At 40.9% G+C, this 13,790-nt stretch overlaps 1 protein-coding gene across 1 annotated transcript in view; it reads left to right on the top strand.

Moving 5' to 3' along the window:
• Positions 1–13,790, top strand: part of man1a1 (mannosidase, alpha, class 1A, member 1) — a 140,489-nt gene that overhangs the window by 73,509 nt on the left and 53,190 nt on the right. The window contains exon 3 of the mRNA XM_034698890.1: positions 6,054–6,148. Coding sequence (XP_034554781.1) covers positions 6,054–6,148 — 95 coding nt within the window. The remainder of the gene's footprint in view (positions 1–6,053; positions 6,149–13,790) is intronic.

Genomic DNA, 13,790 nt, shown 5'->3' with positions numbered 1-13,790 from the left:
GCCATTGCAGTAATCCAGCCGGGAGGTTATGAAAGCATGGATGAGGGTCTGGGCAACTGAATCAGAGAGAGATGGACGCAGCCGGGAGATGTTCATTACAACAATTGGAGCATGGAGCAGGAATGACGGACAGCCTGAGTTTATGGTCCTCTGAAAACCTCTGACCTGTTGACTCCAGGCCTGACTCCGGATCGCAATGGAGTGGATCCAGTGGAAGTTAACAGATTGACTAGGACAGACGGTTGGCTGTAAGTTCAGTGCTTACTCCTGGGACTTTGAGTGCTAACCAATCAGAAGCAAGAGTCATGGTCAAGAATTCACTCCAACAAGTTTTTAATGTAAGAAGTTAGCTCACATATGAGGCCTTAAAAATATTTGTTGTGCCTGTCTTCAAGAGAACCTTCTCATGGAGGACACAATCATGAGTGCCAAATCCATCCCCAGTGATGAATCTGAGGTCAGAGTGATGAACAGAGTCCATGGTCTTGAGAAGTGAAGCTGCAGAGTGCCACTGAATCATGACACAATAACTCATAACAGAATAGATCCCTGCTTGTTCTGATGAGACAGCAGAAAACTGAACAGGAAACCCAAGTTTGTGCAAAACTTGGAGGAAAGAGTTTCCACGTGGTGTTTGGTGTATTTAAATCATGCAGGAGAAATCAAAGTCTCTAAAAACCACGACTTGTTGGATCGACGTTCCAAACAAACTGCAGACACTTTGACTTCCCTCACATGTAACCTCATCCCACATGAATACCTCTCTTCTGTTCGTGCTCTTTCTAGTCCGGCTCACACTAACCTTTCATGCCTCTGACTTTTGAAGGGAAAGGTGTCAGGCTGGCATGTTGTTGTGACAAGTGGCCTCTTGAGCCTTTTCTTCCTCCTTACAAGTCTTTTCCTCCGCCCTGCCCCCGTCTCTCACACCCTGCGGAGTGTTAGACCCTTTGGGAACAGAGCAGCGAGCATGATGACAGTGTATGACATTGTACCACCTCTATGTGAATATGAATGATGATACTACACTGAGAAAAACAATGGAGGGAGGCGTAGAAGAAAGACATTCAGATAATTGAAGTGAATTGTTCGGCATATCACCAGCAGTTTGAATCTGACCAATCGGCAACTTTCGGCCACGAGAATTGAAGCCAATTAGGAAGTGTTAAAAAACTGCAGTTCCTTGAACGTCCACTTGAGGCTGGATCCGGAAGTACTGGAAACCACATACACACCCATTCAACAAAGACGATCTTTACAGCAGAAATAAACATGTTTACAGCCTGGTTCAAAAAATGAGTTAAGGTCTGAATAGCTAATTTCTTGATCGGCACACACTGTACGGGGGAGGGATTTTTTTTATAACTGGGTATTTTTGAAGATATTCAATTTATGAGTTATGCCCAAATAAGGACATGGCTTACTTGATGGACAGGCGGGCACCCTGTAGCTGCTAACAAAAAGGCTAAAGGCCAACTCTTTACCTCACAATAGCTCGGACAAATTATGTAGTAGACCCAAATATCAATCAATTAATCAATCAATCAATCAAGCTTTATTTATATAGCACCTTTAAATAATAAAATGCAACCCAAAGTGCTTTACAGTGATTGAAAACAAGACAGAAGCAGAAATGAAACAATGGCAAGACATATTAGGGGAAGATAATAATAATGATAATAATAAAACTAATAAGAATACAAATTAAAGATAAGAACAACATAAAATAAAATAAAATAGAGACTAATGCACACCAAAATAAAATATGTGTAATTAAAATAAGTTTAAGCATCAAAATTAAGAATAAAAATAGTTAAAATAAATAGATTTAAAAGGTAAGGATATATTGATATATTGATATATAGATATATCTATATTTATACTACATGAAAACACAAAAGTACCGAAAATTGGTACCGTTGAGTACCGGTACCGATTCCCAGGTACCGGGTATCGGTACCGTATCGGTTCAAATGTGAAAGGTACCCATCCCTAGCCTGGTCTGGCAATGATGGCATTGGGTATATGATGGCACGCCACATCTAGCCCGATTGTGGTTTGGTTTTTTTGTGGCCCAGATGTGTTCATGCTGTATCTGGGCCGATTAAGGTTGAGCTTGTGATTAAGCTGGCCCATGTGTGGACCGTCTCTGGCAAACTATAACTGGGCCACTTAAGGGCCGTCATTCTTTGCGGTATGTTGGCCGAGTCTAAGTGTATTGTGGTCCAGAACCGGGCCAGACCAGTTTTGCTATGTGGGTATGAGACATGATTTATGGAAAACAGGAAATGATGTGAAATTGGAAATTAAGCACCCATATAGTTTGAATGGAATGATCCACGTTTCATATGCAGGAGATTGGCTCTTCAGAACGAATCATCAAATATCCAACTATTTGGGGTCACATGCCTGATTACATATACACATACACCAATCTGCCATAATATACAGCCCATAACCACCTCCCCAATGTTGTGACTTTTACCAGAAAGTTATCTATATAGGGCGTCATCACCCCGCTGCTTCAACTCTTCGATAAAGCATCCCCCCCAGATTCATCCAGGACCCAGATCCAGGTCTCTTTATTTCCCAGCTGGCTCCACATGGATTTATTTAAAGCATCACCAAACTTCTCAACACACACCGCTTATTCCAAGTGGAATAGAGGTGAACTTAAGAGAAATAAAAACTTCTACTTCTCCAAAAAGTGTGTCAACTGATGTCAGAACACTGAAATAGACACGGCGTGTTTACTCGTGTTTACCGGCTCAGCCTGTGATTTCTTGTTCTCAAAGGAGCCCAAAAAAGTGAAACATCAAACGTTTGTGAGTCCAGCTTTCTCCTGATGGACGGGTGACTCACCGCTGTTTAGGGGGAAGTTTGTCTTTCACTTTCATGTTGGAGCTGAAGTTTTTTTTGTAGAGTGCACAAAGGGAGATAAAGTTGTATATTTTACTTGAAAGAGCTTTTCTTTAACTGGTGAGCCGGGCAGAGACGCAAGAATATTCCAGATTCAACACAGGAGGAACAATGCTGCATGTTCTGCATGTGCACGGCTCTTTAAATGCTATGGGTTAATCACCCCAAGCATTAAACTTGTGTTAAAACATTTGCATTGTGCCTTTTAGAATCTCTCTGCATATGCCGAGGATGTTTTCTCCTCAGCACCTCACTTAACATCAAATATGACTTCTTCTTCTTCTTCATTTTGGGGTTGTAAACCTTGTTTGATACGTTTTACTGGAAGGCATCTTATAATTACATTTCCACAAAGTGCAAGTGACCGTCCTGAAAACCAAACGGGGTATAGAATCTCTGTAATTTTCTTCAAATTACAGACGGAAAACATCAATGTAGCTGCGAGCAACAATAAGATGGGAGAAAGATATTGGCGAAAGATAACAAGGACAAAGGATGGAAGTATGCAAAGGAGAGTGAAGCGGAGTAAGAGGAGTTAAGGGAGGAACAAGTTGGAGGACGAAAGGAGAGACGAGCTGCATGCATTAACATTAAAGGTGACATATCACGCTTTTTTCATCAACATATATAGGTCTAAGAGGTCCCCAAAACATGTCTTTAAAGTTTATGCTCAAAAAAACACTTTGAAATCAGATTTTGGTCTGCCTGAAGAACCCTCTTCTTCAGTCCTCCTCAGAACACTGTGTTTTCTCTCTGACCACGCCCCCTCAGGAAGTGGATGTGCCCTCGGCTCTCCAGCACGTTGATCTAATGTTTACATGTTGGCTGAATATACACGGCTGCTCAGAGATCACGTTACTTCACCCCTCTGAATCTGATCCAGAATCTGATCCTGACGGAGAGGCGCCTGCAGCAGGACCTTTCTGAACCATTGGTCACAGATTTAGTGCTTCTTGTTGTTTTATTTATCAGTATGTAGACGTGTGTCTTGGTACACAGCTATGAACATGTAGCTATGTGGCTATGCTAACTAGCGCTAGCACTTATCCATGATAAATAAAAATCATCCACTAGATCTTCAAATCTGCAGACGTGGGGAGTAAAACCGACCTCTACCAGAAAGGCAGCGGGACCTTTCTGAAGGATTGGTCACAGATTTAGTGTTTCTTGTTGTTTTATTTGTCAGTATGTCGACGTGTGTCTTGGTACACAGCTACAGCTACGACATGTAGCTATGTAGCTATGCTAACTAGCTCTAGCACTTATCCATGATAAATAAAAATCATCCACTAGATCTTCAAATCTGCAGACGTGGGGAGTAAAACCGACCTCTGCCAGAAAGGCAGCGGGACCTTTCTGAAGGATTGGTCACAGATTCTGTGTTTCTTGTTGTTTTATTTGTCAGTATGTAGACGTGTGTCTTGGTACACAGCTACAGCTACAACATGTAGCTATGTGGCTATGCTAACTAGAGCTAGCACTTATCCATGATAAATAAAAATCATCCACTAGATCTTCAAATCTGCAGACGTGGGGAGTAAAACCGACCTTTGTGTTTATTAAGACAGCCTACAACTAGCATGCCTCCCTCCTAAGCTCCTTGTTAGCACACATGTGTGCAGGTAATGAAAAACGGAGGTGGGGTTGAGTTGTATTTCATACAGTCTATGGGCTGAACAAGTTCCGAGCTCTGACTCCGTGACAGACCGGATATTGTTGTTACGTAACAAAAACACGGAAGTCTGAAACGGCTCGTTTCAGCACACATTTACAGAAAGGTGGAGAAATCAGAACAGGGGCAGAATGGATTTTTTTCATTCTTTGTAGACATGCCAGGGACACATATTTCAGGTAGAGAACCATTAAAAAGTCAATTTTGCATGATATGTCACCTTTAAGGAACTGCAGTTTTCAGCACTTCCATATTGACTTCATTTTTTAAAAATTAGAGGATGCTACAAGGTTGTCTTCTTGTCATGCAGTTAGCATTTTTATGTGTCCAGTTCTTCCTTGGAGAAGTCTTTAGCTGGTGATGAAACCATAGACTGTATAGTAAATGGACGTAGTATCTGTGACGTCACTTATCTGCGCCTGAAGCGCTGTTTTGAAGCCGTTCGTTGGCGGGTGCCATATTGGAAATGCTGAGCTCAACCTAACTTCGTTTGAGCTAGTGTGAGGTAAAGAGGCGGGCCTTTAGCCTTTTCACTAACAGCTACAGGGTGCCCGCCTGTCAGTCAAGCCAGCCATGTCCTTATTTGGGCATAACTCGTAAGTGTAATAACTACAAAAATAACAACTTATAAAAAACTTCACCTCTGTACAGTGTGTGCCGATAGAGAATTTTTTGAATGGGTGTGTATGTGGTTTCCTGTGTTTCTGCAGCCAGCCTCAAGTGGACGCTTGAGGAACTGCAGTTTTAAGTGCATCTGCTTGGGCTTCATATTTTAAGACCGGAGGTTGCTGCTTGGATGAAACAGACTGGAGTGAACAGTGATGCCTCTTTTAGGCCGTCAAAAACAAATTCATTCAATTTCAAGCAAACATTGACTCAAACAGAAAGTCCCTCACTGGTGCTTTAAGTCCATATGATGGTAAACTGGACATCTTTGGTTGTGTTTGAAACTTAGTTTGGAAACATCGCATTGCTGTTGGAACCAGTTATATTCAGGAATCAGTTGATTAAAGAAGAAAACAAATGTCAGATGCATTCATGGTTGAGTCATGGTCGGCTGTATGCATGAAACAGTTTCATCCTTGGCGTCCTTCAGTAATCCTGAAGCTGTTCTGAGAAGTTTGACGTCAAAACTTTTGTGTTAAGTGATTTAAAAAGACTGAATCGTGATGGCTTTATCTCTATCTGTATCTGCATGTCTTACTTTGTATTGAATCTGTCTGCTTGTTAGTGTGTTTTACTTACATGATAGAGTCTTATTGAGTAAAGTGTCTGCACTGACTGCTGTCGTTGTTGGAGAATTGTGCTGCGGCGGGGGTGCTTTTATTCCCTTTGTTCGTTGCCGTGTCTCTCTCCAGGGTTGGCAAAGAGAAAGTGAAATCCTCTTTCAGCAAGGAGAAACATCTTGTAATGAGGTGCTGTCTCTCACTCTCTCTCTCTCTCTCTCTCTCTCTTTCTTCCTCAGGTGTACCGAAAGAAAGCGGTGGAGCTGGGTGAAAAGCTGCTGCCAGCCTTCAAAACGCCCACCGGCATTCCCTGGGCTTTGCTCAACCTCAAGAGGTACAACACACACACACTCACACACACGCTCGCTCTCTCACAGCGGTCCACTCTGGTGGTATTTGAGGCAGCAGGTCTGTTTTCATGGTTTGATACTTTAAAGAGCTCTTTGGTCTGAGGCTTGATGTAAGCCGGCTGAACACAAGCTCTCTGTATTCCCCTCTCACACGCCGAGCTGAGATGTTTTAGTTTTTACATGACAGAGCTGACTTGTCAGACAAGATGCTGGTCGGTTTGTTTTTCATCCAGGACTGCATGCCAGCGGCTGCCTCTCAAAACTGAACCAACACTCAAAAAAAGACCAACCCAAAGTTTCTCTGAGCACTCCGACGGAGGTGAAAGGCCACAGTCAGCCGTTATTAACGGGCTGTGACGTTGTGATGCCGCCGCCGCCGCCTCTGGGTCTGAATGCTGAGCATGCACACAAGCTGAAAACACTTAATGACAGAGATATGAAGCACGCTCGTGGTGCTGACACAAATCCTCCCAACACTGATATGCTGACGACAACCCGGCCTGATTGAGGATATGTTTCTTGATTTCCATCCTCAGTAATTTGTCTTTAAAGAGCAGGAATATGACGCTGCTACGTATGAAGGAAACAAGGGTTCAGACTGAAGGAAATTAAAGGCCACTAAGGGGGAAAGCAAGACTCCTGCTGCTGTCCACAAATCTGTTTATTAATCTCTTCATTTATCACGTCTTTATTAACATTCATTAAGGGTTTCAATCAGGAGATACGTCCTGAAACACCAGAAAGGAAATGAGATGTAGAGCCAGACTGATATTGGATTTTTCCAATTTTAGAGGAGGAAAAAAACATCCCCTCTTTCTGGTAAGATAGGCGATGCAGAGAATGAAAATACACCTTTTTAAAGTCTATTATCCACCAGAATGATAATGCAAAGGTTACTTCAACATCTTAATACATCATCAACCAAGCTGGGATGCTCTGTAGACTACTGAGTGAGTCCATGATGACATTGTTCCTGCACTTTCTGGCGTTCTGTTTTCTTCATCTAACCAGATATGGTGATAATCAATTGTATGATGTCTTTCAGTTTGGGGCAGATTCGCTGTATCATGGTATTACCACAGGCGATGTATCGTGTTAGGTATCGTGAGCTGCACTTTAATACTCTGTGGGTTTTGCAGAATAATCTACAAGATGATACCGTCTCAAAATCTGTGTTTTCTCCGTCATGTGTTCTCTTTAATAATAGTTAGGCTATGTAAAAATGGCTGATACCAATTCAAAGATATCTCAATCAAGCTCTGGTAAAGTTGTTGGTTATGGATTGCACAGCAAAGAAGTCCTGCAGGCCAGGGATTATTTGTATACCTTCATGGATTTATTATTTTTTATAATTAAAGACATAATTATGAAAAATACTTAAAAATAAAATAAATACAGTTAAGTCCAATTTATTAAGAAAATAAGGGTAGAAGGCAAGATAAATAAATAAATGGGAGATGTAATGTTGTTGAAACGATAATAACAATAGTAACAACAATAATAACAATAATGAATATTATTATAACTGTTATAAAAATAATGCAGTCCAGGGCTAAAATAAAATTACTCCAAATTAAAAGCCAGATTAAAGCTGGGGTTGGTAGTCACGGTAAACCAGCATGAATTTGAATGTAGCTTTTCCTCATGACTCCGTCTAACCCTTCCCCCCTTCCCCTCGGAGCTCCTCCAAAACGACGCCCCCCCCCCCCTCCGCTCACATGCACGACCATATGATGGTGACTGATTCAAAACCGGTCCTCACCAAAACATTATCATAGTGAAAGTTAAAAACACAAACAAACATGGCTGCTGTTAGCACTCACAACTGTCATTCTAGCATTATCCAGTTGTCATGGTGACAAGATATCAGGAGAAAAGTTATAACACATATATAATACTGTAACAACTCTACTGTTTGTTAAACCTGTTCAGTGTAGATGTTCTTAATTCCTACAGTGTTGACAGTCAGTGAAGGCATCAGGAGAGGTGTAGAGTGTGTGAGTGGGAGAGAGGAGAGACAAGAGGAGAAGTTCTTCATTCATTCAAACATTGATTGTTGTTTTGTTGGTTGGCGTGATCACGGCCGACAGTGACCGGTTATTAAAACTCAACGTGTTCACGAATCGGCTCGTCATCACTGCAGCGTCCGGACGGACGCTACAGTACATCTACATTTCTGTAGGACTTAGTAAATGTCATTAATTCTTCTGCTTGTCAGAGCCCCGTGGTGAGAGCTTTTTAGACTCTGATCCGGACTACAGTCCTGAGCAAAGCACCTCATCGGGTCAGAGGGGACAGGCCCGAGGTCGAGCGAGAGGGGCAGTCAGTAGAGTCAGGGGAAGCAGAGGCAGGAGACGGGGACTCGGAGGAGTGCACGCCGGGGAAATGTACGCTCTGCAGGAGGAGGGCAGAACGGCAGAACAGGATTTGAATGGTTTAAAATTTTGGCACCCAAAAAAGGCTGATTGGTTGGTGTTTTCCCAGGTTTACTCCGGCTGTAGATAGCAGCTTTTCTTCACTCTTTTTTAAGAACACATTATGTATTGATTGCCATCAGGACATAAAGATCATTTTAACCAGTATAACAAAAAGTGTATCTAAATCTGATTACCAACCCCAGCTTTAAAAAGCTAAGTCTTTGATTTACTTCTAAACACACCCAGAGGAATCGCCATTCTGATGTCCAGAGGCAGAGAGTCCGTCTTAATGCTGATGGTGTGGTTTCTTTGTTTTTTGGTTGTAAAAAGACGTCAATTCTAATTTCAGTCTGCTTCATAACCAGATAAAAACTCCTCACAGGAGCTTTAAATGTCCTGCTTTCAATCAGGAATCTGCCCATAGTCACTGATGTGTTTCTCAAAAGTAGTGCCAACCTTTATCTCTAACAGAAAAGTTCTGGATCTCTGAACTAAATACAAAAACTCCTCACTAAGACCAACACAACATTTAACTGAACCATAAAGAGGATTTGCCGTCATGTCTCTCCAGCTCCTCGGTCAATCACAGGTGATGAGTGGAGGGGTTAAGCTCTTTTTTTATCTTCAGTTTCCGTTCTGTATCTCTCTCCTCAGAGAGACTCGGCACTCTGCTGTTTGTCAGACGTTAATTAAAAGGCAGGTTGTCCTGACGATAAACGCTGTGACAAATTAATTTTCTCTCCGTCTCTACGGGTGAACGGACTTTGCACCCCCAGTCGTCCTTCTCTCTGGAGTGAGAAACACCCCAGGGAGAGACCGTGTGTGTGTGTGTGTGTGTGTGTGTGTGTGTGTGTGTGTTTGTGCAATGACATGTATGTGTTTGTGTGTGCATGAGTCCCCAGAGGCCTGAACAGATTGGTGGTGATGATGACTTTACCTGCATGACTGAGCTATGATAGCTTGGAAGCAGACACAACTTGCACACATTACATCAACACACACACACACACACACACACACACACACATCACTACAGTGATTTATGCACTACTGCGCAGGAAGTCAACTCCTGCTTCCATCCAAACATTATGTTTGTGTGTGTGACGTGTTCATGAAGACGAAACCAGGCGAGCAGTTTCCAGAACAAACCGGTCATTTGCTAAAACTCTCTCTTCAGTTTCTGATTCCTGGAAACGGCTTTGAAGAAATTTTAGACCCGCTGAGCATTTGCCTAAATTGGAAGGTTACACATGCATCAGTGAATATGTGCCATGTTTACAGTACAGCTGACTGAAACAATCACCTCCAAGCTTTATGAACGAGGGCAGCGATGCAGCAAAATGCAAATCAGGGAAGTGGAACATGAAGAGAAGATTTGAGATGAGGTTGATTCTAATTTTCAAGTAGGTGCTCCAGAAACATCAGAAACATGTAAAACAGGGAATCAAGCAATTTAAGATTTGAAAAATAGGACATTTCAAGAGTGAAAATGTGAAATCATGAGAAAAATAGTTTGGATTTTATGAGATTTGAGTTTTAAATCTGTGAGAAAAAATTGAATTACATGAATTAATGAGATTCTTTTTTTGGAATGTTTTTATTTGACTCAGACAACATGACAGTAAACAGCAGTGCAGCCATTAAACTCAGACGCAGATCTCATGCACAGATAGTTCATTAAATTTTCATTTTTTAAGTCCACAGTGCGAAAGTAAAAATGAATAAATAAATAAATAAATTATCAAAAATATTAAAAATGAATAAATGAATAAATACATACAAAACAAATAAATGAAAAGTTAAATTAATGATTTAAAATATTTGTAAAATTATGATAAGAATAATAAAAAAATTCAAACAATAACATTTAAAGAAAAATAATAAATAAATAGTAAATAATAAGAAATGAAAAAATAAATATATATGAAACAAATACATAAAAAAGTTAAATTACTGAATCTAAATATTTTCTAATAATAATTACAATTACGATAGAAATACAAACGATAAAATGTAAATAAAAATAAATAATTATTTAATAATAAAAAATGAATAAATACATACAAAACAAATACATAAAAAAAGTTAAATTAATAAATCAAAATACGTTTTTCATAATAATTAGAATAATAATAGAAATACATAAAATAAAATGTGATGAATAATAAATCAATAATACAAATAAATAGAAAATACTAAATAAAAAATAAAAAAATACATTAAAAAAATCTAAATAATTTCATTAATGATGATTATAATAATAATAGAAATACATACAATACACTTAAAAGATAATTGAATAATAAAATAAAATAATCAGTCCAACAGAAGCAACAGTTACCCACCTCATCCTGAAAAGATACATTTTTCACTGTAATCTTGTGATACTCCATATAGAACATGTCCTTCATGTTATTCCTCCACTGTGCGACTGTGGGGGGGCTGCTGCTGTAACCTGCTCATCCCCTGGCATAAATTAACGAGATTAAAGCTGTAAATTTACAAGAACAGAGTCGTAATCTTCTGAGTATGGGGTTATATATTTTGAGGAAGAATTTGTCATAGCAGGCTTCGGTTGATTAATATGTAAAATGACATGTAGGGGGTCTCAGATGAGGAACGTGGATCATCAGCTGAGGACAAAGTGTGCACGTGCATCCTATCAGCCTGCCCTTCAAAGTAGACTTAGAAACCCGTGTCATGTATGAATGATCTGTTCAAACCACAGAGTAAACAAACATCCCAACCTCTCTCTGGCGTCTTCTACTTCTGTACCTTTTATTTATTCAGTTCAGGACTGATAGAAACAGATCTGAAGTCCTCATGAATCGTTGGTTCAGAGGAAACATCAGTGGCGTACTTTGAAAGCTTGTAGTTTGGAGCTGTTAGACTGCCTACATAACCTTGACCCAGATGAGGCTGAATAAATCAGTACAAAACACTCACACACACACTTGCAAATGAGGCCCAATTATCAGCTCTCCCTTCATCCCTGTTGCTCCCCCCCTTTTTTTATTTTACTTCCTCTCTTTCATTTTTTAAAAACTTCTCACTGTTCAGTATTCCCTCTCCGTCCTTCCTCAGTCCATCTATCTCGCCTCGAGTGACCCAGTATCTAAATTCTGTTTCAGGACATGGTATTGTAGGTCCGCTAAACTCCTCGGCCTTGTTCTCTTTATTCCCTCCCTGCAGTTTTGTTTCGTAGCTGTACCCTGTAGCTATCTGAAAAAGCCCAAACGGGGCCACGAGAAACAAGGCCACACTTTCAAACTGTTATTTCTCATACACAGACAAAAAACCTTGTTTGCCCAAACGCTCTTTGATCATTATCGAGAACAAGATAAATGCAGGCGCAGCGTGGCAATGGGTTTGCAGCATGTGCAGGCACACGTTTATGAGGACCGAGTTCAACAGGAACATGTGTTTGGATGAAAACTTTGCACTGAATCACCCTATAAAAATCTTACCCTACATTCACCTGCTCCTCACACCGCCCCATTTACAAGTCTAGAGGTCACTCTTCAAACGAAGTGAGTCCATGAGCTCTGAAGTCATACTGGTGAAATAACATTTACCCTGCAAAGAAGGAGTTTGCAGCAACTCACATTAGACTTCCACTAGATCCGTGTCCAGACAGCCGGAGTCATGTGATCGAGGTTTCCCCGCCTTAATTACTGAATCAAGGATTCTCCTCCTCTTCCTCTCCTCATCCATGCTGTCTTTCTGGTCCTCTGAAAACCTCTGACCTGTTGACTCCAGGCCTGGCTCCGCTCATCATGACGGTTTGTTGTTGTAGTTAAAGGTGACATATCACGCTTTTTTCATCAATATATATTGGTCTAAGAGGTCCCCAAAACATGTCTTTAAAGTTTATGCTCAAAAGAACACTTTGAAATCAGATTTTGGCATGCCTGAAAAGCCCTCTTCTTCAGTCCTCCTCAGAACACTCTGTTTTCCCTCTGACCACGCCCCCTCAGGAAGTGGATGTGCCTCGGCTGTCCAGCACGTTGATGTAATGTTTACATGTTGGCTGAATATACACGGCTGCTCAGAGATCACGTTACTTCAATCCTCTAAATCTGATCCAGAATCTGATCCTGACGGAGAAGCGCCTGCAGCAGGACCTTTCTGAAGGATTGGTCACAGATTTAGTGTTTCTTGTTGTTTTATTTATCAGTATGTCGACATGTGTCTTGGTACACAGCTACGAACATGTAGCTATGTGGCTATGCTAACTAGCGCTAGCACTTATCCATGATAAATAAAAATCATCCACTAGATCTTCAAATCTGCAGACATGGGGAGTAAAACCGACCTCTACTTTACTAGATGAGTCCTCCAAACCGTCTCAGCTTTTCTTTTCATTACTGGAGTTTAAATTCAGAGGACATGTTCCTCTGTCAGTCCAGATTTGTTCTGGTGGGGCCAGGAGTCCGTGACAGATCAATCAGGCAAATCAATCGGATCTGAGCAGCATTTTACGCTCAGTTAGTGACAATCAATGAGTTTATGTACAAGCAAAAAGACAGAGATGGAGGGAGAGGGAGGGAGGGGGGGATCTTTGAGTCCAGGACTGTCCTCTGATCCTGTATGGTGAGCTGTAACATCAGATTAATAAGATCACCAAGTTGAGGCTGTTTCACGCGTCTCTTGAAGATTAATCGAGCGAACATCAAGACTAGTTTTCCTACTGATCACTCTGATGAATAATTCTATGAAGTTTTCCTTTGAAATCACACCATGATTTATTCAGGATGCCTCCACAAACATGCTTAATGTAGTTTTATCCCGGTCTGTTGCTGATCTTTCCTCTGGGCTAATCATCAGCTGGGCTTATCAGGGCTGGAATTTCCAAGAAATCTCTTGACATGAATCAGAGTCCAGAGTGTGAACCCTCGTAACAAGACCGGTTCACTTTGAAGCCAACTCAAATATCTGCTACAGAAAATAAGGCATATAAGGGAAAGATATTGGAGAGCATAGGCAGCTGTCTTTACTGTCTCCACCTCTTTGCTGGTTTCTAGGTCAGCTGAAAGAGTCCAAATTTCCAATATGGCATCACAGAGACTATGGAGATTAATAAATGCTGCACTGCTTCACCAGTGTGCTCTGAGACCATGAACCATTAGAGGTAGGGCACAGCTTTTCCAAACAGAGCAGGTCTAGACCGTACTCTATGTTCTATTATTAACAAAGACCCAACATCAAG

This window comes from Notolabrus celidotus, chromosome 13 (genome assembly GCF_009762535.1).
Source record: "Notolabrus celidotus isolate fNotCel1 chromosome 13, fNotCel1.pri, whole genome shotgun sequence".
Lineage (NCBI taxonomy): Eukaryota > Metazoa > Chordata > Actinopteri > Labriformes > Labridae > Notolabrus > Notolabrus celidotus.
This window is presented reverse-complemented; position numbering and strand designations above follow the sequence as displayed.